Source organism: Danio aesculapii, chromosome 2 (assembly GCF_903798145.1).
Source record: "Danio aesculapii chromosome 2, fDanAes4.1, whole genome shotgun sequence".
Classification (NCBI taxonomy): Eukaryota; Metazoa; Chordata; class Actinopteri; order Cypriniformes; family Danionidae; genus Danio; species Danio aesculapii.
In genome coordinates, this window is record NC_079436.1 from 59,495,889 (window position 1) to 59,523,240 (window position 27,352).

General features: G+C 40.7%; 1 protein-coding gene across 1 annotated transcript in view; it reads left to right on the forward strand.

The window, feature by feature from the left end:
* The window catches only part of LOC130238949 (receptor-type tyrosine-protein phosphatase mu-like), a 183,073-nt gene that overhangs the window by 76,430 nt on the left and 79,291 nt on the right, over window positions 1–27,352 (forward strand). Inside the window, exons 10-13 of the mRNA XM_056470069.1 lie at window positions 12,349–12,625; window positions 22,187–22,223; window positions 22,609–22,683; window positions 23,033–23,168. Of these exons, the coding sequence (XP_056326044.1) occupies window positions 12,349–12,625; window positions 22,187–22,223; window positions 22,609–22,683; window positions 23,033–23,168 (525 nt within the window). The remainder of the gene's footprint in view (window positions 1–12,348; window positions 12,626–22,186; window positions 22,224–22,608; window positions 22,684–23,032; window positions 23,169–27,352) is intronic.

Here is a 27,352-nt window from a genome sequence, read left to right on the forward strand (position 1 = left end):
ACTGTTATATATAGACACACAATCACACACCCAGTTAAACACTCGTAAAACAGACATGAATAAAAACAACACACACACAAACTCACAAACATATTCTAAAACACACACACACACACACACACACACACACGTATATACACACTCTCACACAAACTACACTTGATTTAATACACACATATTTAAACACGCATATCACAAACAATTAAACACACTTAAAATACAGTCAAACACACACACATTTACACAAACACACACACACACACACACACACACACACACACACACACACACCCTATGTTCCTGCTGTGTGAGTGTGAGCTCTCCTCGTTATTGATCCTCTGTTATCTTCATGCGGTCTGAGTTCTGTCTTGATTCTGGACATGATCACACACTCGTGTCCTTCAGCATCTGTATTCTGAACGCCGTCTCTCTCTCTCACACACACACACACACACACACACACAGTCCATATTAAACATCAGTGTGGATCTGGATCTGCTCCTGACCCTAGTGAGTCGACTACATAGGCAGCATGTTAAGGAGACACACAGTGTTACATTCATTATACTGCTTCAGGAGTTCATCACTAACAGCAGCTCTACTGTACACACACACACACACACACTCAACTGACACTCACTGCACTTAAAACAATTCAGGATGTACACACACGCACACACTTAAAAACAAACACACACTTAGACACAAACACACACTCACACACACTTAAATAGAAATTTACACACACACTAATAGGTTAAACGCATACACACATTCACACACACATACAAAAAACACACACACATACATAAATACACACACTCAGACACTATCACACTTATACACATTCACACTTAAACACAAACACACACTTGGACCCAAACACGCACGCACACACACTTAAATATAAATACACACAAGCAACTCAAACACAAATACACACTCACACACATATACAAACGCACGTACATACACACACTCAGACACTATCACACTCATACACATTCACACTTCACAAACACACACTTGGACTCAAACACACACTTAAATATAAATACACACACAAGCAATTCAAACACAAATACACACTCACACACATATACAAACACACGTACATACACACAAACATTTACACACAGCTCAGACACACACTTAAACAAACACACACAAACGCATACACACTTAAACACAAATATACATACAAAAGTTAAAACACATGCACACACACACACACACACACACACACGTGGACAAACTTACAATCACACACACCTAGACACAAACACACACTCACTCACACACTTAAATACAAATATACACACACAATCACATCAAACACACACAAACACACACACACTCAAAAATACATTAGCACACACATCCATACATTTAGACACACACATACACACACACTTACACTCAGACACAAACACACTCTCACACACACTTAAATGCAAATATACACACACAAGCAACTCAAACACAAACACACTTAAACACACATTCGCACAAACAACTCAGACACACACACACACACACACACACACACACACACACACACACACACACAGACACACTTAAAAACACACATTCGCACACACAACTCAGGCACACACACGCACACACACACACACACACTTAAAACACACACATCCGCACACACAACTCAGACACACACACACACACATTTAAAAACACACATCCGCATACACACTTAAAAACACACATTCGCATACACAACTCAGACACACACACAGACACACACACACACATTTAAAAACACACATCCGCGCACACACACACACACACACACACACTTAAAAGCACACATTCGCATACACAACTCAGACACACACACAGACACACACACACACACACACACACATTTAAAAACACACATCCGCGCACACACACACACACACACACACACACACTTAAAAGCACACATTCGCATACACAACTCAGACACACACACAGACACACACACACACACACATTTAAAAACACACATCCGCACACACACACACACACACACACACACTTAAAAGCACACATTCGCATACACAACTCAGACACACACACACAGACACACACACACACACATTTAAAAACACACATCCGCACACACACACTTAAAAACACACATTCGCATACACAACTCAGACACACACATATGCACACACACACACACACACACACTAAAAAACACACATTCGCACACACACTTAGACACAAACACTCTCACACACAAACACACTAGCACAAAAACTTAGACAAAAAAACACACACAGACTTAGACACAAACCCACGCTCACACACATACACACTTAGACACAAACACACCCTCACACACACACACACACACGCACACACACGCACACACACATTTAAAAACACACATTCACACACACTTAAAAACACATATTCACACACACAACTCAGACACACACATACACACACACACACATTTAAAAACACATTCGCACACACACACACTTAAACACACATTCGCACACACAACTCAGACACACACATACACACACACACACACACACACTAAAAACACACATTCGCACACACATACACACACTTAGACACAAACACTCTCACACACAAACACACTAGCACAAAAACTTAGATATAAGAACACTCACACACAGAGACTTAGACACAAACCCACGCTCACACACATACACACTTTAAAACAAACACACACACACACACACACATATATATTTAACAGTTATACAAACACACTTAGGCACTATTACAACACACACACACACTCACACACAGACACACATATTTACACACAAATGTAAACAAATACTACTTAATTACTTTAAAATAGCATATTTGTCCATATAATAAAATGATTAAGCAGAATAACGGACTCCAGGTCGTTGAATCATTAGAAAATAATGCACAGTATGAGTAGTATAAGCAGAATAATGCACTTCCAGCTGTTGAATTATTAGAAAATCACAAGCACATCCCCATCTCAGGTGTACAATACTGTCTAATAATCCAACAGCTGTTGTTAGTCATTAATGAAATGAAGATTAATTCAGGAAGCGAAGCGTTAATCTAAATGTGTGTCCGCAGTGATCCTGCACCCTGATCTCCAGCAGAGCCTCGTTCTCCTGCCGGTCAGTGTCTCTCCCTAATGCAGACGTGGCTCCGGGCGGCCGGACTGACGGACTCTAATTGGCGTCAGTTAGAGGAGAGCGAATCCACAGCGACAGCAACACACACACACACACACACACACACACACACACACACACACACACACACACACACACACCTCAACCTGTTTACCAGACAGAAGACATGAGTGTGAGAAAAACAGACCACAACCACACACTGCTGAGCACAGCCACAGCGTCTGCCTGTGTGACGATTGTGAATTAAGAGTAAGGGTGCGTTCACACATGAAGAGTTCAGATGCAGAATCCTCTAAATCCATCAGAGCTCTTTTCTTGTAATTGAGCATTCTCTATCAGGCTCCTCTGATTAGGTTCAGAAGTTTCATTTTATATGTAATGATGAAGGTGATTAGCTAGTAAATAAAATACCTTTCTCTTCATAAATGTCTCTTTAGAGCAGTGTTTCCCAACCCTGTTCCTGGAGGCACACCAACAGTACATATTTTGGACGTCTCCCTTTTCTGACCCATTCACTTCAGGAGTCTCTTTTGATGTTCTGATCAGAACAACAGGCCTAACACAACATATTAGAAGACTAAAATATGAAAAGGTCATCAGATGGTAGGTGTCACGGTGGCTCAGGGGTCAGCACTGTGGCCTCACAACAAGAAGGTCGCTGGTTCGAGCCCCGGCTGGGTCAGTGTGTGTTTCTGTGTGGAGTTTGCATGTTCTCCCCGTGTTGGTGTGGGTTTCCTCCAGGTGCTCCGGTTTCCCCCACAGTCCAAACACATGCGCTATAGGGGAATTGATCAACTACATTGGCCGTACTGTATGTATGTGTGTGTGTATGGGTGTTTCCCAATGTTGGGTTGCAGCTTGAATGGCATTCGGTGTGTAAAACGTGCTGGATAAGTTGGCGGTTCTTTCCGCTGTGGCGACCTCTGATGAATAAAGGGACTAAGCCAAAAAGAAAATGAATGAATGAATGAATGTATCAGATGGTAATTTGTCAATTTTCCTAACGGATAAACAGCACTCGTTAATATTTCAGCATGCTTCTACGTTCATATTGGACATGAAACTGGTAGGAATAATGGCATCCCGCCCTACTCATCATTCTCTCTTAATATAGCTCAGGGGCAGGGCCGTGCACAGGGGAGTGTCCCGGTGGCTAGAAGTGCCCTCATTGGCTGAAGTGCTCTCCCTCTCCTTCCAACATGACAGTGCCCGCCCCTCCACTTACTGTGATTCACGCGACCGTCACCCCTCCCCCCACTTTGCGTGATTCACGCGACCGTCACCCCTCCCCCCACCTTGCGTGATTCCCGCGACTGTTGCCCCCCCCCCCATCCCCCTCCCCTTAGAATGATTTCCATGACCCCCCACACATAGCATGAATGAGCTCCTGCTCATTTAAGAGTCTGCTCAGGGGTGTCAAACATGCGGCCGGATAAGGCCCGCAAACGAGTTTAATCCGGCCCGCAAGATGATTCTGTAAAGTATAAGAATGAGCTGCAATTCTTCGATAAAGGAAACTGCTCCAATTGTGTCCAATGGATGGCGCAATAGCAAACTGTTAATTTCATCCAATCCAGAAGCCTGAATCAGCGTCGGTGTGACAGCCTTCTCAGACAGAAAGCCCACACCTATGCCCTGCCAAAACACACATACCACAGGTGTTCTCACAAGGAAAAGTCCCTATTTTATCATTTATCAGTTTAGTGGTCAATACATGTAGTTCAGTCATTTGAAAATGTACAAAATAAAAAAGGGGGTGTGGCACCCAACCACACATCTAAACCCAACCATCATTGGTGGATAAGGAAATCGTACTAAATTGATGTCGTATGAATTCGTCTGAATTAGCCACTAATCAAAAAGTTCTGAATTGCTGTGAGATTGTGTTTTTCTCAGGCTCCAGCTTTATGTTTTATGTTGATCAAATTAAAACAAAGAAAACAATCTGAAGTTGTTGTTTTTAAGTTATATACACCATGATTTTACTGGTCCGGCACATTTGGGAATAGATTTTCCTCCATGTGGCCCCTTGAGCTAATGAGTTTGACACCCATGATATAGCCGTATATGTGGCTATTACACAACCATAATACACTGTGATATAGCCTGGTTCATCAGTTCATTGGATCATTTTGTTTTCTCACTACAATCGATCCGCTTTAGAGATCGTTTCAATCTAGCCGAGACCACCTCAGGAGATCTCAGACCGATTGATTTGGCGTGGATCGGAGCATGATTGCTGGATTCACATGTGCCAAACTAACCGTGCTAACTGGGCAAACGAGACAGGTTCTGAAACAGACGTCGAGGTGTGAATGCACCCTATAAATGATCATAATGAAGCTGAACTTTCTGTGTAGTTGTTTACAGAGTAGCTGATAGGAATGTAATGCATTACAAAACTGAGTTACTCCCCTAAAAAGTAACTAGTTGACTTACTTGTGTTACAGGTTTATTATATTAATGAACACTGGCTCAATATAAACATCTCAGCTTTTTATCCGCTCAGATTTGTTTCCAGATGACCTGCTAAAAAGTTAAAGTCAGAAATATTAGCTCTCCTAAATTATTAGCCTCCTGTATATTTATTCCCTAAATTGTGTTTAATGCAATTTAATTTATGAACGTACGTTTATTTAAATAACCTAGAATGAACGTTCCCACAATGCTCCAAACGAACAGTGATATGTGTGAATGTTTGTGTAATGTTAGCTGAATGTTGTGTGTGTGTGTGTGTGTGTGTGTGTGTGTGTGTCCGTGGTTGTGTGCGTGCGTGTGTGTGTGTGTGTGTGTGTGTGTGTGTGTGTGTGTGTCTCTGGCTGGTGGGTGAAGATGTGTGTTTTCATTAATCAGCTGACGGCGCTCTGGGAGTCCAGAACTGATGTTGAACAGATCGATGCAGAGCGACCCGTCACACACACTTAATTACGCATTAGCTGAATATATTCCTCTTACAGACGGCGGCGTGTAAACAAGCTCATTAATGCCCAGATCAGCAGCAGATTCTGCTGTACGCAACGCTCCACTGTACGGCAGATGCGGAGCACCACCACTGTTTGTCCAGGACTTGAAGGAAAGAGTCACACGTTTGGAAAAAAAAATTATTATTATTATTACATATTTTTAAATATAATTTGATATATAAGTGCTCAGCATATATGAGTTCACCCCTCACACACTTCTTATTTAAATTCATAATGTTAATGTGAAGCTGTACAGTATAATATTAGTGCATATACATTAGATTAGTCAGTACTGAAGCCAAATCTGAAGCTTTTCTAACAAAATAACTTAGGATAATGCTCCAAACACTAATACAGACACATTTATATGTTAGAGAAAAATATTAAATACAGATTTAAAAAGAGGAAAAATCAGGAGAAGCAAAACATGAGAAATTGAGTTGACATTTTGTAGGTTTTAATGTTTATTTGTGATATTTGACATGAATTTAATTGTATTATCTTTCAGTTTCTGAATATATTTGGAGACTAAAATCTTATTGCAGTAAATAAATCTGTTTAATAAATCTGTTCTGTTTAAATGCACCAAAATACACTGCCTATATTCACTGTGAAATGGAGGAACATATCCATCTTCTAAATGTGCTGTACTCCATTATACTGAGCACTGTATATGTGTAATTCCTTTATATTGTTTCCCCAATTTCTGTTTAACGGAGAGCAGATTTCTCCAACACATCTCTAATCATAATAGTGTTATTAACTCATCTCTAATAACTGATTTATTTTCTCTTTGTCATGATGACAGTAAATAATATTAGACTAGATATTCTTCAAGACACTTCTATACAGCTTAAAGTGACATTTAAAGGCTTTACTAGGGTAATTTAATAATAAGGGTAAAGTTAGGGTAATTAGGCAAGTCATTGTATAATGCTGTGTTCACACCAGACGCAGAAGACGTGTGAAGCGCGAGTGATTTACATGTTAAGTCAATGCAAACTACACATCCTGCGGAAATTGCTTAAGAGGGCTAATAATATTGACCTTAAAATGGGTTTAAAGCAATTAAAAACTGATTTTATTCTAGCTGAAATAAAACAAAGAAGACATCTTGAACCTGTTATGCTGTGTTCAGACCAGATGCGGAGGACACGTCAAGCGCAAGTGATTTACATGTTAAGTCAATGCAAAGACGAGAATCGCGCGAATTGCGCGGCGAGAATGCTTGAGTTCGAAAATCTGAACTCCAGAGCACATTCTCGCCGTGTTAACCAATCAGGAGCTTGCTCTTGTGGGGGCGTGCTCATGACGTATCGCCTGATGTTGGTGCCCCGGGGGAAAATCCTCCTGCCTACACCGACAACAGTTCATCAAACTGGGCTCAGCTCAGTCAGAAGCACCGCTGAAAGCCCCCATCATCCAGGTACAGTTTCTGGAGGAGTTTATGAGCTCACAGAGCTGCTGCACCTCTGAAAGCATCTAGTGGACTCAGACACGGCTCCAAATGAATCAATACTGTTCTTCAGCCTTCCTAAAGCACATAAACACAGTTATTCTCTCAATGAAAGCTGTGTTAGCCTTTTAGCAGCGAAGCTACAGTCACCGGGCAGACAGATCCGCGTCTGTTCTGATGTGAATTTGACGGACGAATGAAGCGAGTAAACTCAAACGTTCACGCGTCTATTTAAGTGCGAATATCGCCATTTATCCGTGTGTTCCACGTCTGGTGTGAACACAGCACTAAACATCATTTGGGAAATATTTGAAAGAGAATGCAGATAATGAATAATTTTACACTCAACTGTGTGTATACACAGTGGCGCAGTGGTTAGCACTGTGGCCTCACTGCAAGAAGGTCGCTGGTTTGAGTCCTGGCTGGGTCAGTTGGTGTTTCTCCGGATTCCATCACAGTCCAAACACATGCACTATCGGGGAATTGATCAACTAAACTGGCTGTAGTGTATGAGTGTGCGTGTGTGTGAATGAGTGTGTATGGGTGTTTCCCAGTACTGGGTTGCAGGTGAAAGGGCATCCGCTGTGTAAAACATATGCTAGAATAGTAGGTGGTTCATTGCGCTGTGGTGACCCCTGATGAATGAATGAATGAAAGCATATATATATACAGATGTTGTGTTGGTTTTGTGAATGGTCTGATTATTGATGATCATATTAAACATCTCTGATCTGATGAAAGAAGAGACTCAGACTGCCGACTCTCTCTCTCTCTCACACACACACACACACACACACACACACACACGCCAAGGAAGAGCTCCTTTCTTCTGTCCAATAAAGACGGCTTTATGCGAATAATAAGTGACAGTGAAGAGGATCCTCCGTTTCCACAGTAACAGGAGGAAGAGGGACATCAGCACACACACACACACACACACACACATTGTGCACCAGGTTTGAGGATACACACACACACACAACCACAAAAATCACTGACATTCAACTGACAAACAGATACACATGACACACGCTCTCTGACACACACTCACAGACACACACACACACACACACACACACACACACACACACACACACACACACACACACACACTCTCTGACACACACACACATGCACTCTGATACACTAACAGACAGACACACACACACACACACACACTATCCAGCAGTCAGCAGATACACACACACACAAGCACAAAAACACTAACACACAACTGACATAAACATGCACACACACACTTCCTGATGCCCTCTCTCTGACGCACACTCACAGACACACATGCACACACACACACGCACATGCATGAACACACACACATTGACACACGATTGCATGCATGTACAAACACATGCACACACACACACCCATGCACACACACTTACATGTGTACACACACACATACACATTAACACACATGTAAACACACACATATGAACAAACACATACTCATATGCGCACACACATGCGTGCACACTCACATGTGCACAAACTCATATGCACACACACACAGACACACACATGCACGCACACTCACATGTACACACACGCATATGCACACACACACATGCACGTACACTCACATGCAAACACACACTCACATGTGCAAACACACACACATGCAAGCACACTTACAGGCACAAACCCTCACTCACACACACACACACACACACACACATACACACACACACACACACACACAAATGCATTCTCGCACATGCGCGGACACACACACACACATACATCCTGTTCATCTATAGTCAGACTGATGCTCTGCTGAGGCTGTGCTGTGACCTCTGACCCCTGACCCCTGACCTTTGACCTGAGAGTGAGATCAGCTGTTAATGAACTTCTGCTGCTCTGCTGCCTTCAATAATGGATCAGATGATGATCATGTCCAGCACACGGTCAAGAGTTAGCATTCAGCACAGCATTCTCAGACCTGGACTGAGTACTACACACACACACACACACACACACACACACACACACACACACATAAGAGATTTTAAAGCACTTCTGAGCTTGTTGTCGTGCGTTTGAATCAGTAATATGTGTAAAAGTGTAAGAGCTAACCACAGTAAACACAGTGAGTCTTTCTTGACTTGTGTAAAGGAATATATATATATAAGTACATTTATTATTACACATTCTTTTTACATGGTATATTGGTTTACTTGACGCTGCAGTTGATTTGTTTATCCCATACACTGTGTTTAGAAGGTTTTTGTTAGTGAATATATCCACTGTACATCTTGCTGTATATGGCTGAAGATTGTGACTATATATACAGTATATAGACTCTTCTAGAAAGTCTTCCCGCAGTTGTTTTGGTCTGTTTAATGAGGACACACAGGAAAAGGGCAGAAGTTTGTAATTTCATTAACTCCAGTATATTTATAAACCCGGCGTTTGATATTCCCAGATAACCTTTCACAAGCAAACGCAGACTTTATTAAAGATTATCAGCCCAAAGGTCAGACCAGCAGCAGTCAACAGCATTAGAAACTGATCTGGGGTCAGCTCTACATCTGCAGCTCTGGGTTTGTCCAGGGGTGTGTTTCCTTAAAGCATCATTAGATACTCATATAGTTTATATAATAGCAGTGAGAATAGTTAATAATGATTCTGTGTTTTCTGAATCCATCAATCAAACAGACACTCACAAACAGCAGCGCAGTCATGTGTGTTTGCAGCTCCACCTCTACAGTTTGCCGGAAAGAGAAAACATTTAAGGTTTTACAAGTTAAGATTGTTCTATCATGACGTATGTTTAGTTAATATATTCAAGTAATGGACTGATAACCCCGACTTAATGGACTGACAGCTCCACCTTAAAGGACCTATAGCTCCACCTTAAAGGACCTATAGCTTCACCTTAAAGGACCTATAGCTCCACCTTAAAGGACCTATAGCTCCACCTTAAAGGACCTATAGCTTCACCTTAAAGGACCTATAGCTCCACCTTAAAGGACTAATAGCTCCACCTTAAAGGACCAATAGCTCCACCTTAAAGGACCAATAGCTCCACCTTAAAGGACCAATAGCTCCACCTTAAAGGACCGATAGCTCCACCTTAAAGGACCGATAGCTCCACCTTACAGGACCGATAGCTCCACCTTAAAGGACCGATAGCTCCACCTTAAAGGACTCATAGCTCCACCTTAAAGGACCGATAGCTCCACCTTAAAGGACCGACAGCTCCACCTTAAAGGACCTATAGCTTCACCTTAAAGGACTGATAGCTCCACCTTAAAGGACCAATAGCTCCACCTTAAAGGACCGATAGCTCCACCTTAAAGGACCGATAGCTCCACCTTACAGGACCGATAGCTCCACCTTAAAGGACTGATAGCTCCACCTTAAAGGACTGATAGCTCCACCTTAAAGGACCGATAGCTCCACCTTAAAGGACCGACAGCTCCACCTTAAAGGACCTATAGCTTCACCTTAAAGGACTGATAGCTCCACCTTAAAGGACCGATAGCTCCACCTTAAAGGACCGATAGCTCCACCTTACAGGACCGATAGCTCCACCTTAAAGGACTGATAGCTCCACCTTAAAGGACTGATAGCTCCACCTTAAAGGACTGATAGCTTCACCTTAAAGGACTGATAGCTTCACCTTAAAGGACTGATAGCTCCACCTTAAAAGACTGATAGCTCCACCCTAAAGGACTGATAGCTCCACCTTAAAGGACTGATAGCTCCACCTTAAATGACTGATAGCTCCATCCTAAAGGACTGATAGCTCCACCTTAAAGGACTGATAGCTTTATACTTAAAGGACTGATAGCTCCACATTAAAGGACTGATAGCTCCACCCTAAAGGACTGATAGCTCCACCCTAAATGACTGATAGCTCCACCTTAAAGGACTGATAGCTTCACCCTAAATGACTGATAGCTCCACCTTAAAGGACTGATAGCTCCACCTTAAAGGACTAATAGCTCCACCCTAAAGGACTGATAGCTCCACCCTAAAGTACTAATAGCTCCACCCTCGCTTGCTAGACCATGTATCATACTGATGTACGTCATTGTTTGTGAAGTGCAGTCCTGCTCAGTGTGTGTGGCTCCAGGGCTCAGAAGCTCTTTCTCAAAATACAACACACACACACAATTTATGGAGAGCATGTTTGACCTTTCACTGCATAAATGATTAAACAGCAAACAGGCATCCGTGTGTATGTGTGTGTGTGTGTGTGTGCGCGTGTGTGCGTGCATGTGTGCGTGTCATCAGGACGTCTCTCTTCAGCTCTGGAGAATATTAGATGTTGGAGATGACAGAAACTCTTCCAGCGAGATGAAAAGCAGAGTCTGATCTGATGAATATGATTATAGATCCCGATGCTGAAATATATTCATCAATAATCCTGATGCACAATAACACACACACACACACACACACACACATACTCTTCTGAACTCAAGCATATCGAGACCCCCATAGAAATCGGATATATGTCAATATATGCAAATCAGCTATATGACACACAAGTTCATATTTGGATTTCAAAAAAACATATGAAACATGTCATATCTGCAACATATATTTCAAAATATTGCAAAAATGTCCATTTGTATTATATTTAAAGACACATTTTAAAGTTATTTTGCTTTTTGCTAAACTTGTTTTATATTTATAGACTTTTTCCAGGATTCAGCACTGAATAGACAGTATTGATTAGACGTGTATGCTGTGTAAATGCTGTAAATGTAAATCAGTGTGTTCTTCTCTGCAGTGTGTATCAGGTGGTGGTGGAGGAAGAGCGCCCCCGTCGGGCTCGCGGTGGTGAAGCGGAGATCCTGCGCTGTTTCCCGGTGCCGGTTCACTATCAGAACGCCAGCAGTCTAAGCTCTCGCTATTACTACAGCGCAGAATTCCCATCCGCCAGCGTCCCGTCAGTGCAACCCTTCACCATCGGGGATAACCGAACGTACAGCGGCTACTGGAACCCTCCGCTACTGCCGCACAAGAGCTACAGCGTCTACTATCAAGCCGTCAGCACCGCCAACGGGGTACAGTTACTCTACATTTACACATGCATCCCATTCAGAGGCGTCGCATAGACAATAACAATCTTTTACATTTGAGTCCTTTCATAGATTTAAAGACGCTTGTGTGCTACTGAGCATCCCTGTGTGTGTAATAAGCTATGTGTATGTGCATTTTTATATCCACATGTAAATAATGCGTTGTTTTAATAACGAACAAATTACATATGTGCTTACGTAGATTAAAAAGTCGCACATACACATTGCTTATTACACACACAGGGATGCACAGCAGCACACAAACATCTTTAATGCAATGCAAACTAGGCCATGCAAATGACACTGAACAACAATGCCCGGTGCATTTGTTGATGAAGGAGGTTTTTTAGTTTACAGATGAGTGTGTGTCATTCAGCGGTTGTTATCTGGGAATAAAAAACCTTGGATTATCATGATGGACCAATCAGAATCCAGTATTCCAGACAGCTGTGTAATAATGACTTTTTCAGACCAGCACAAACATGCATGGACAAATCAGCACAAATTCATTTGCTATTTCAAGTGTTCACACTTAGCTGATGATTGATTATATAGCATGTTTTATGATTAGCTAATGTGTGACCGGCTTGTTATATTATATTATATTATATTATATTATATTATATTATATTATATTATATTATATTATATTATATTATATTATATTATATTATATTATATTCATTTATTATATCATATTATTATATTATATTATATTATTTTATATTATTATATTATATTATATTATATTATATTATATTATATTATATTATATTATATTATATTCATTTATTATATCATATTATTATATTATATTATATTATTTTATATTATTATATTATATTATATTATATTATATTATATTATATTCATTTATTATATCATATTATTATATTATATTATATTATTTTATATTATTATATTATATTATATTATATTATATTATATTATTATATTATATTATATTATTTTATTATATTATATTATATTATATTATATTATATTATATTATTTTATTATATTATATTATATTATATTATATTATATTATATTATATTATATTATATTATATTATATTATATTATATTATTATATTATTATATTATATTATTATATTATATTATTATATTATATTATATTATATTATATTTTATTATATTATATTATTATATTATTTTATTATATTATATTATATTATATTATATTTTATTATATTATATTATATTATATTATATTATATTATTATATTATATTATATTATATTATATTATTTTATTATATTAATATTATATTATATTATATTATATTATATTATATTATATTATATTATTTTATTATATTATATTATATTATATTATATTATATTATATTATTTTATTATATTATATTATATTATATTATATTATATTATATTATATTATTATATTATATTATATTATATTATATTATATTATATTATATTTTATTTTATTTTATTTTATTATAATATATTATATTATATTATATTATATTATATTATATTTTATTTTATTTTATTTTATTTTATTTTATTTTATTTTATTTTATTTTATTATAATATATTATATTATATTGTTATATTATATTATTAAATCGTCTGGTTTTATTCGTTTAACTTTAAGTTAAATGTATGTATTTGTTTTAGTTTTATTGTTTAATAACCCTGAATATTTTTAAAAATAAATCAAAAGGGAAAAATTATGTTTTACAGTCTATAAATTACTAGCACACCTTAGAATGTTCATCAGCCAATCAGAATCAAGAACTCAACTGCCCTGGGGTTATACATTTCAATATCTGAGCTGAAGTATTCTTGCATGTGCTGAAAGAGCTTGTGGAGCGCTCCTGCGGGACAGTCATATAACGCAATTATCCATCAGATCAGGAGCAGGTGATGGAGATCTGAGCTGAAGAGCATCCCTGTGGACGGAGGAACAACATAAGAACACTTGTGGAGCTGCTGAAATGCACACACACACACACACACAGGACAAAGGAACACACTGAAGAACACTATTGGATCTACAGATGAACACACACACACATACGCAGGCACACACATACATACACTGTATGGCACACACACTTGGTTTATTCATTCATTTTAAATTTTCAGTGGCGCAGTGGGTAGCGCTTTCACCTCACAGCAAGAAGGTCTCTGGTTCGAGTCCCGGCTGGGTCAGTTGGTGTTTCTGTGTGGAGTTTGCATGTTCTCCCCGTGTTGGTGTGGGTTTCCTCCGGGTGCTCCGGTTTCCCCCACAGTCCAAACACATGCGCTATAGGGAAATTGATGAACTAAATTGGCTGTAGTGTATTAGTGTGTATGGGTGTTTCCCAGTGTTGGGTTGTAGCTGGAAGTGCATCTGCTGTGTAAAACATATTCTGGATTAGTTGGCGGTTCATTCCGCTGTGGAGACACCACCTGATTACTAAAAGGACTAAGTTAAAAAGAAAATGAATGAATGAATCTACAGAGATAAGTAGTAATGTAGTAATGTACTGCAGTGTAGAATGTGTGTTTGATTTCTCTCAGATGAGTGTTCACTTTAGCTCTGGTTGCTGCAGGTTGTTATGCTTTTAATTGAGTTAACTAACAGTCTCCTGCTTCAGAGGTAAAAAACACTTCTTAATGAGTGTTTGTGTGTACTTTTACTTTTAAAGCTTCTTAAAAAACAGGACGATTCACTTGAGAGGCAGCACTGCACTGCAGCAGACATTAGAACTAGTTTCAGACAAAGTTTTGAGTTTCTGGCGTTGAGTTTCTCCTTTGTTTTAAGCATTAAAAATAATTTAAAGTGAGTGGGGAAAATCTCCAGTGCAGCGAAACTAAATACACTTAAATTAGGGAAATAGGCTACGAAAACAAGTCTTAATATATGCAGCGTTGCCTCTCAAGTTCGTTTGTCTTATTATTCTTAATGCATTTTTACATATTTTTATGAGAGCGAGTCAAAGAAGACTAATTAAAAACTCATTAGGAGGTTGTTTTTCCAGGTTGTCTGTGTGATTGATGTGATGCTGCGCTTCTGAATGCTGTCCTGGGCTTTTCTGGGGGAGTTTGGGTGCTCTGGGTGTTGTGTTTTTCTGTTATGGGGGTTCTACAGGTTCTGCTGGTTGTCAGGGTGTTGCTAGGTTGTTCTGAATGGTTTAAGGGTGTTGTCAGGTCATTGTGAGTGGTTGCTAGGGTGCTGTAAGATGGTCAATTAGTGTTTTTTTCTGGAAGTTGCACAAGTTCTTCTGGTTGCTAGGTTGTTCTAAGTGGTTGCTATGGTGTTGTCATGTCATTGTGAGTTGTTTCTAGGGCAGTCTCAGTTGGTCATTGAGTCTTTTTCTTTTCTGGAATTTGCACAGGTTCTGCTGGTTGCCAGGGTGTTGCTAGGTTGTTCTGAGTGGTTGCTAGAGAGTTGTCAGGTTGTTGTGAGTGGTTGCTAGGGTGCTAACAGGTTGTTATTTACTGTGGTCTGTTCTTTTCGGGAAGTTGCACAAGTTCTTCTGGATGCCAGGGTGTTGCTAGGTTGTTGTGAGTGGTTGCTAGAGTGTTGTTAGGTCATTGTGAGTGGTTGCTAGGGTGCTGGAAGGTGGTCATTTAGTGTTTTCTTCTCTTTTCTGGAAGTTGCACAAGTTTTTCTGGTTGCTAGGTTGTTCTAAGTGGTTGCTATGCAAGTGTTGCCAGGTCATTGTGAGTGGTTTCTAGGGTAGTCTCATTTGGTCATTGAGTCTTTTCTTTTCTGGAATTTGCACAGGTCCTGCTGGTTGCCAGGGTATTGCAAAGTTGTTTTGGATGTTTTAGGGTGTTGTCAGGTTGTTGTGAGTGGTTGCAACATTGCTCTCAGGTGGTCATTGTTTTTTATACAAGTTCTTCTGGTTGCCAGGGAGTGGTTGCTAGAGTGTTGTCAGGTTGTTGTGAGTGGTTGCTAGGGTCCTGTAAGGTTGTCTTTTAGTGTTTTCTTCTCTTTTCTGGAGGTTGCACAAGTTCTTCTGGTTGCCAGGTTGTTGATAGGTTGAACTGGATGTTTTAGGGTGTTGTCAGATTGTGTGAGTGGTTGCTAGGGTGCTGGCATGTAGTTATTTAGTGTTTTCTGTTCTTTTCAGGAGGTTGCACAAGTTCTTCTGGTTGCCAGGGTCTTGCTAGGTTGTTCTAAGTGGTTGCTAAGGTGTTGTCAGGTCGTTGTAAGTGGTTGCTAGGGTGCGGTCAGGTCGTCATTTAGTGTTTTTTTTTTATTTGTTCTTTTCTGGAGGTTGCACAATTTCTTCTGGCTGCCAGCGTGTTGCTAGGTTGTTCTTCTGGATGCCAGGGTGTTGCTAGGTTGTTGTGAGTGGTTGCTAGAGTGTTGTCAGGTCATTGTAAGTGGTTGCTAGGATGCTGTCAGGTGGTCATTTAGTGTTTTCATCTCTTTTCCGGAAGTTGCACAAGTTCTTCGGGTCGCCAGGGTGTTGCTAGGTTGTTCTTAATGTTTTTAGGGTGTTGTCAGGCCATTGTGAGTGGTTGCTAGGGTGCTGTCAGGTGGTCATTTTGGTCTTTTCTGTTCTTTTCTGGAGGTTACATAAGTTCTTCTGGTTGCCAGGGTGTTGCTAGGTTGTTGTGAGTGATTGCTAGGGTGTTGTCAGGTCATCGTAAAAGGTTGCTAGGGTTCTGTCAGATGGTCATTTTTTGTTTTCTGTTCTTTTCTGGAGGTTGCATGAGTTCTTCTAGTTGCCAGGGTGTTGCTAGGTTGTTATGAGTGGTTTCTACGAAGTTATCAGGTCATTGTGAGTGGTTGCTAGAGTGCTGTCACGTGGTCATTTAGTTATTTTGTTTTTTTGTGGACGTTGTTCAAGTTCTTCTGGTTGTCTTTTTGATGACAGGTTTTGCTGGTTGCCAGGCTGTTGCTAGGTTGTTCTAAATGGTTTTAGGATGAGTGGTTGCTAGGATGCTGACAGGTTGTTATTAGTGGTTGTTTAGGCGTTATCAAGTTGTCTTGAGTGGTTGCTAGGGTGTTGTCATGTTCTGAGTGGTTGGTGCGGTGTTATGTTGTTCTAAGAGGTTGCAAGGGTTTTTTTGAAGGGTTGCTAGGGTGCATTCTAGTGGTCATTGAATGTTTTTCCTTGTATGGCAGTTGCTCAGGTTCTTCTGGTTGCCAGGGTTTTGCTAGGCCATTCTCAGTGTTTACTATAGTGATATCAGCTTGTGTGGTGGCTTAAGTTTTCTATGTGGTTGCTGGGGTGTTGCTAGGTTGTTGTTGTTATTAGTGGTTGTTAGGATCTTATCAGGTTGTTTTTAGTAGTTGCTAAGGTGTTGTCATGTTGTTTTGGGTGGTTGCTAAGGTGCTGTCAAGTGGTCATTAAGTGTTTTCTTTTCTGGTGGTTGTACAGGTTCTGGTTGCCGGGCTATTCTCACTGTTTGCTATGGGGATAATCAAGATGTTGTATTCGGTTGCTAGGGCTTTTTGAATGGTTGCTATAGTTTTCTGAATAGTTGCTGGGGTGTTGCTTGGATGTTCTGAGTGGTTGCTAAGGTTGTTCTGAGTGGTTACCTGGGTGTTGTCCACTTGTAACTGTAGTGTTTCAGTGTGTTTGTAAAGGCTGTATGCACGGTGCTGTGTAACAGGTGTAGTTTTGAGAGCTCCAGTCTGTTTGTGTACAGTATCAGTGCAGTGCATTGCCTCTGACAGACCCACTGAACAGCACTCAGCACTCCTGTAGGAGAAACAGCAGCACTAATAAAGCAGAAGAGCTGAAGACGAATGTAAAGCGAGAGCTCCAGGTGCTCTGAATGCAGGTTTACTGCAGCAGCTGCTCAGCGTACACACACACACACACACACACACACACACACACAGAGAAATACATCAGCAAAATCATCATACAGCAGCGGACCAGCTCTTTCTGCTGACAGGAGACAGTGCTCACACTCCTGCTGGACACATCACACATGACTGATGATGGACAACACACACACACACACACACACACACACACACAATCTAATGCTCAGTGTACAACTGTCAGTACATTCATAGCATTGATTTATTATGCTGTATGCTGTACACCAGTGGTTCTCAAACTTTTAAACCCGCGACCCCCATTGTAAGATCGTCAAGAACTCGCGACCCCCCACTACCAAAGCATATACAAACAATAAAAATAGCTTTTTTAAGCTGTTCACAATATTTTAACTATATTTACTATAGATTACAGGGCTCGAAATTAACATTTTTGCTTGGTAACACTGGTGCTTCTAACTTTAAAAATGTAGGCGCACCAGCCAAAATTTAGTGGCTCCCACCAATTATCGCACTGTTACTACAAGTTTTATAAACAGATTTATTGCATTTGAAAATCAACACTAATCAAAACTAACAAGCAAACAAATAAATATGCATGCGTGAGGAAAATATGTCTCAATGAAATCCCGTTATCACAAGAAAAGACATTTTTATAACATAATTGAGTGACCAAAAGATACACGGACGGATATCCCAAAAGATATCCCACAGACTTTACAGTGAATGCTAGTTATTTTCATAGCAGACTTGAAGCCAATGGAGGTCTTTTATCCACTCTTCAATAAGTATAGCTGGTGGATTAACATTCAGCACATGATCAGTAATCAGATGTGCCAATATTTGTAGCTTTAGGTGTTTCTAAGACAAAATCTGTCAGTGTTGTTTTCATTCTCTCGTCTTCAGCGCTTTACATTTTCGCGGTTGTAGCTCCTGTCATCTGAAGACAGGAGGCGTTGACTGAGTGATTGACAGCTAATTTTAACCAATCATTCGTGTTCAGTTCTTAGCGCAGTGGGCCAATAAGAAGAGCGTGAAGGCGGGGCAAGCGTTGAAGGCTTTGTTTACTGCGGCAAGTTGACATGACAACAGTTTTAAACTGTTCCTGAGCGCTGCGTTCCAAGTACAAAGATGCATTCTGCCTGAATGTGTCCTAAATACTTTATGAATCAGTGATATCTTTTTAAAAATCTGAAAATATTAGCTTTCACTTGTAATACTGAAAAATATTTATTATAATCACTGAAAATGACACAATTTTTAAATAACTCTCGCGACCCCTTGAAATTATTCTGCGACCCGCGCAGGGGTCGCGACCCCCAGTTTGGGAACCACTGCTGTACACACATACACACTCATACACTACGGCCAATTTAGTTGATCAATTCCCCTATAGCGCATGTGTTTGGACTGTGGGGGAAACCGGAGCACCCAGAGGAAACCCATGCCAACACGGGGAGAACATGCAAACTCCACACAGAAACGCCAACTGACCCAGCCGGGACTCGAACCAGAGACCTTCTTGGTGTGAGGTGATTGTGATACCCACTGCACCAGCATGCTGCCCTACATCTATAATAGTGATCATAATTTTATTACGTGGCTCTGTGAAAAACTTGATTCTGATTGGTCAATCATGGCATCATAAGGCATGTTATTCCCAGATAATGTAAAAGAGCAACACCTGAGAAAAACCTTTACAGTTCAAATACAGTTCGTATGTGTAAAACTCACTGCGGGACGAAAATGACTGAATAAATTAATATTTGAGAATCAGCGCAGTAACAATATGACATTTTTTCAACCTCATGAAGATTTTTTCAGTTTCCGTTTCCTTGATTTTGTCATTTAATAAATCACAGTAGATGTAATACAGAATGAAATTACTTTACGTCGATAATAAAACGTCAGAAAACACTGATAACTAATTTACTTCTTCATTTTGATCATTTCTGCAAGACATTATTATTAATAATAAATAATTTACAGATAAGAATGTACAGTTAAGCATATACAGTGCATGCAGAAAGTATTGATAGCGCTTCACTTTTTCCACATTTGTATATATTCCAGCTTTATTCCAAAATGGATTAAATTCCTTGATTTCCTCAACATTCTACACACTATCCCCCATAATGACAATGTAAGTTTTTGAAATTGTTGCAGATTTATTAAAGATAAAAAGCTGATAAATCAGATGTACATCAGTATTGACAGCCTTTGCTCATTACTCTGTTGATGCTCCTTTGGCAGCGATTTCAGCCTCAAGTCTTTCTGAATATGATGCCACAAGCTCACCACACCTGTCTTTGGGAATTTTGGCCCGTTCCTCTTTGCAGTACCTCTCAAGCTCCATCAGCTTGGATGGGAAGCAACGATGTACAGCCATTTTCAGATCTCTCCAGAGATGTTCAATAGGATTTAGGTCAGGGCTCTGGCTGAGCCACTCAAGGACATTCCCCGAGTTGTTGTTGTTGTGCCACTCCATTGATTTTTTGGCGGTGTGCTTTGGGTCATTGTCCTGCTGGAAGATGAAGTGTCGCCCCAGTCTGAGGTCAAGAGCACTCTGAAGCAGGTCTTCATTCAGGATGTCTCTGTACATCGCTGCATTCATCTTTCCCTCTATCCTGACTAGTCTTCCAGTTCCTGCTGCTGAAGAACATCCCCACAGCATGATGCTGCCACCACCATGCTTCACTGTAGGGATGCTATTAGCCTGGTGATGAGCGCTGCCTGCTTTTCTCCAAACGTAACGCCTGGTGTTCACTCCAAAGAGTTCAGTTTGAGTCTCATCAGAGCAGAGAGTTTAGTTTCTGATGGTCTGAGGGTCCTTCAGATGCCTTTTTGCAAACTCCAGGTGGGGAGTGTCTTCTGTCTGGCCACTCTACCATACAGGCCTGATTGGTGGATTGCTGCACAGATGATTGTCCTTCTGTAAGGTTCTCCTCTCTCCACAGAATAACGCTAGAGCTCAGACAGAGTGACCATCGGGTTATTGATCACCTCTCTGACTAAGGCCCTTCTCCCCCGATCACTCAGCTCAGATGGCCAGCCAGCTCTAGGAAGAGTCCTGGTGGTTAAACATCTTCCACTTACGGATGATGGAGGCCGCTGTGCTCATAGGAACATTCAGAGCAGCAGAAATGTTTCTGTAACCTTCCCCAGCCTTGTGCCTCCAGACAATCCTGTCTCGGAGGTCTACAGACAATTCCTTTGTCTTCATGCTTGGTTTATGCTTTGACATGCACTGTCAACCCTGAGCCCTTATATAGACAGGTGTACGCCTTTTCAGATCATGTCCAATCAGCTGAATTGACCTCAGGTGAACTCCAATGAAGCTGCTGAAACATCTCAAGAATGATCAGTGGAAACAGAATGGACCTGAGCTCAATTTAGAGCTTCACGCCAAAGACTGTCAATACTGATGTACATCTGATTTTACAGTTTTTTATCTTTAATAAATCTGCAACAATTTCAAAAACACCTTTTCCACATTGTCATTATGGGGGATAGTGTGTAAAATGTTGAGGAAGTCAATTAATTTAATCCATTTTGGAATAAGGCTGGAACATAAACAAATGTGGAATAGTGAAGCGCTGTCAATACTTTCCTGATGCACTGTATATACTGCATATGCAGACACATAACGATTCAGTTTTCTATAAGCTGTGTTTTTGGACGTTTCAACAGTGTTAATCTCCATCACAGATGATGTTGGACACCTTTCAGATGTTTGAGTTTCATTGTCCTCCATCTTTCTTTTCAGGAGACGAAGATTGACTGTGTTCGAGTGGCCACCAAAGGTAGAGGATTTATGATTTAACCATCATGAAAACATCACTGACACACACTTTAGAGTTTACACACACTGTTTCAGTCTCCGACACACACACACATACACACACACATACACCAGGGCTAATCACTAACCCAGGCTTACGGAGTGTTTCTGGAGGTGTTTTTCCTGGATGACTCTGAGTTTGTGTCTGTAGTGAAGATTCACTGATGAGTAACAGCATCTCTCTCTCTCTCTCTCTCTCTCTCTCTCTCTCCTTTGTGTTTCTCTCTTACTTACACATGCACACACATACACAAACACACTCTCTCTGTCTCTCTACTACACACACTCACACACTCTGTCTCTCTCTGTCTTTCTGCATGTGTGTGTGTGTGTGTGTGTTCTCACAGCTGCTATCTTGGTCACTCAACTCACCACTCCTTACGTTCGCATCGCTCCGGCCGCTGGAGACAGCCAGCTAACAGGTCAGAAAACCGTTTAATGTCATTTAATAAAGAGTTGTCGTTATTGTTGCTGTTTTTACATGACTGTGGCGGTAGATTTAGGGCTGGGCTGGATGTTCAACTCTGAACTGAAGCAAAACTGGATTAACACACTTTTAATGTACTAGAACTTCTCTGTTCAGCTGCTTTGACACGATCTACATTGTGAAAGCGCTGGAGAATTAAAGATGAACTGACTTGAATGTTATTAAAACACAGTTGAAGAGTAATAGTTTCCCATAACTTCCGGCCGCAGCTGTATCCCTTCTAGCATTATCTGTTAAGAACTTGCGCTGTGTCGAACTGACCTTTGACCTCTGCTTGACCTCAGGAGCGGCGACACACAAGCCCAGCGCGGTGGAGCCGGAGAAACAGACGGACCACACGGTGAAGATCGCCGGAGTCATCGCAGGAATATTACTCTTCGTCATCATCTTCCTCGGCGTGGTGCTGCTCATGAAGAAACGGTAAGAGCACCACTGCACATCGTCATTTTCACATCATTACAGTAATGCCAAATACCTCGGGTCAGCTAGGTCGTTTGGTAAACAAAGTAAGTCTCTCATTTAAGGGACACCTATGATTAGGCCCACATGGACTCTGCAGATTTATAGCCCATCACTGAGTTTGATTTTTTACTTGTGTAAATGTGTGTACATTTATATTCATTCAGTTTTGAGGAATATGACAGTGTTCAGATGATTTATTTACAATACAGATTCATTCAGTCATTTTCTTTTCAGCTCAGTCCCTTTATTAATCTGGGGTCGCCACAGCGGAATGAACCGCCTACTTATCCAGCATATGTTTTATGCAGCGGATGCCCTTCCAGCTGCAACCCATCACTGGGAAACACATACACACTTATTCACACACACACACACACACACACACTATGGACAATTTAGCCTATCCAATTCACCTGTACCGCATGTGTTTGGACTGTGGGGGAAACCAGAGCACCCAGAGGAAACCCACGCGAACGGAGGGAGAACATGCAAACTCCACACAGAAACGCCAACTGACCCAGCCGAGACTCGAACTAGTGACCTTCTTGCTGTGAGGCGACTGCACTACCTACTGCGCCATTGCATCGTCCCACAATACAGTTTGTACAGTAATATTTTCTGTCTTTTATTACAGATATACTGTATGGGAGACTTGCTTTGTTGTACCAAATAAGTGGATCTAATTGGATTTGCATTGTAAACATTCAATACAAGTTTAAAAGGTATTATTTTTAATTTAATATATTACGATTTTAGATATGATACTCCCAAAATTATTCCGCATAATTCCGTCTGGCCCTAGTTATGCTATTTGTGTGTGGGTATAGTGTGTCCACAGTCATACTGGGCTGATATAAAGACAATAAGACCCAATCCCAATTCTACCCCTCGTTGTGCGCGTTCCCGTGAAGGGGTAGGGGTGTCCCAATTCTCTTCAGCGTGAAGGCGAAGGGCTAAAGGGGAAGGGCTAAATACCACTTTGAACTGAGATTTTTCAGGATCACACTCGAAACAAAGCAGTAAGAAAATTTCCCAGAGTACACCAGCCACAGCGGCAGGAACACTGCACCCGGAAGTAAGGAGATCCACAAATGAGTATTTTTGTCTTTATTGCGAATTTTGACAACAAATAAGCACATGTTTTAATATATTCATAACCGCATTCGTGTTTTACCATCATGCTTTAAAAAAACCTGCTAAAATAAAGCCAGCTAAATTTGACTATAATCTATAATCCATGATAATAACTCCTGTACAGCAGTCCCACATCCTGACACTCGATGACACCGCACTGTACAGAATTAAAGGATCAATTAGTCCTGACAGCGTATGTTTTTAGGTCAGTGTAACTTATTAATCTAAGTTAATCATGTTCTAACTTAATTTTATAAGCTAGGTAAGCTGTTTTAAGTCAGTTTAACATAATAAAAGTTCAATGGACTCATGAGGATAATTTGATTCAGCTTAACAATTTAAGGCAACCAGGATTTTCTTTTACAGTGTGGGAGTCCCTGTCAGAACAGTCTAGTGGCTGGGAATGAGCTGTGTACAGTGTCTGCTGTAATTTTAATGTTGTTTTGGTGTGTTTACATGGTGAATATGGCCACGGTGTAAATGCACAGTATAGGTATGATCTTATTGCCATATTAGATTGTTATGATGACATAATATATGCCTTCAGTGAAGATAAACACCAAAAAATAGCACAACTAAAATAACTACAGCAGTCACGATCATCTGATCTCATATGAAGCAAGAGATTGTGAGGACATATGATGACGTGTGCAGGTGCTGTCCCATTTCTTAGGGGTACATTTTGTAGCCCTTCCCCTTTCAAGGGGAAGGGGTAGGGGTAAAAAACTAGAATTGGGATTGGGCCTAAGTGTCATTTTTAAATTTCCTGATGTTAAAATAGGATCTAAATCCCTCCCATTTTGAGGCCCACCGCAACATGACGTAGTAGTGCGCTCTCCCCGCCTACCGAATTGATTCACAGCCGCATATTATCATGTCTCCATAGTAACACATATAATCATATCAATAAGACAGGACCTGCGCTAATCAACCGGGATTAACAGATCTGTTCAGCTCTCTGTGATCATCAGTCATCATCAAACATGATCAAGAGTGCAAGTTTAACACGATTCTAAGTGTGGTTTATTTATAAGCTAATTTGGAGAGGATCACGTGCTTATGATCAACACAGCTGGCTCCTCATTAGCTCCGTAATCTGACCCGTTAGATGATTACGGAAGCATTATAAATAACCAGAGTTTTTCACTCCAGTTATCTTCGTCTTGAAGTTTCCCCCCTTCCACCCCTACTTCCTCCCCCTTTTTCCGATAGGGCGACATGGTGGCGCAGTGGCTAACACTGTTGCCTCACAGCAAGAACACCGCTGGTCCAACCTCCTATCGGGCTGGTTGGTGTTTCTGTGCGGAGTTTACATGTTCTCCCAGTGTTCGCGTGGGTTTCCTCCCACTGTCTAAAAACATAAACAATAGCCAATCGACTAAACCAAATGATCACCGAAAACAAGCCTAGTTTACACTTCTCACGCGGCGACAAGCAGGGGAGTTCTCGAGACCTACCTGAGCTCGAACTCCGTTCTCGCCCTTCTAACGGGAGGGAGCCCCGGGCTTGAGAATATTACGAGCTCAGGGCTCTCTCCTGGGACAGCATGCCAAATACACTTTATTGATTATCAGCTAAGTGTGAACTCTTGAAAACAGTGCATGTGTGTTATAAATTACAGCTATTTACTGTAGCTTCACTTTGCCGCATGTCAGTACAGTTATACGAGAAGACGCTTCAATCCTGGTTTGTGGACATTAAGTCAGGTTTATTTTGGACATTAGCATAATGGATATCCATACAGCAGTGGAGATTAACCTGTAGCCTGTCACATTTGCATGCAAAAACACCATGCTCTGTGTGTGTGTGTGTGTGTGTGTGTGTGTGTGCGTGCGTGCGTGCGTGCGTGCGTGCGTGCGTGCGTGCGTGCGTGCGTGCGTGCGTGCGTGCGTGTGTGTGTGTGGACTTTGTAACGACATTGTATGTGACTCATCGTTTTAGAAAGGCTTGAATTAACTCCAGAGGAAATTCATCAAATAATCATTGGGAAAGTTCTTACTGTAGTATTCCTCTCAGATGTTATATGAGATCTGATCCTTCATGTCTGTCACTGTGCTGTTTATCTGACGCAGCCGAGGCGGAGATAGAAGCACACTCTCACAGGCACATGGGAGCGGTGGGCGGGGAGAACCAGCATTAAAGGCACAGGCCACAAAAACAGCTACAGTGTGTTCAGAGCAGAAATTCCCAATATTCTGAAAGCTATAATCAATAATCTGATGGGTGATTGAGCTGAAACTGTACAGATACATTCTGGAGACACAAAGGGCTGATCTTACAGCTTGAAAAAGAGGTCAAATAGGTGCCCTTTAATATATCTAGTAAAAGACAGAACGTATTACTTTACAGACTGTATTGTAATAAAATCAAATAAACGTTAGCATATTATTCAACAACATTGCTAAAATCTCTATAAAAACTGAATTAATGTATGTTTACACACATTTAGATAGGTAAATAGTCGCAATGATGGGTCAAAAACATGTCACGGATATACTTTTGAATGGGGAAAGGTGTTCTGTCGAAGGACGCCAAGTAAGGCAGCCAATCGATGATTGATATAGACGGAGGATTCAATGCAGATGTGTGTTCATGACGGTTTCTGCAGCTTCATTGTGAATCCTCTCGGATCAGCTAATGCACTGTAATCTCAGCTAATATTTGCCTCACAGACATGAGAAGTATATCCACAGAAAGCTTCAAATCTCTCCATCTGAATGACCCAAACAAACGTGCAAATAAGCGTTCTCTGGTGTTGTAATGGGTAAGAATGTGAGGTAAAGTCTGTCCTGTCTGACCTCATGAGTTACTGCCTGCGCCATTTAAATCTAAATCACATGACGGAAACTGCTCGAACATCCCCAAAACCTAAAAGCGAAGATGTTGCTGTCGTTTTGGGAGGAGATTGTGGAATTAAATCATTATTAAGAGCAGCGGTGGGCAATTCATTTTAATTAAACCACTTCAGACACTGGGGTGGGCTTTAGAGGGCCGTGCTAATACAGTGA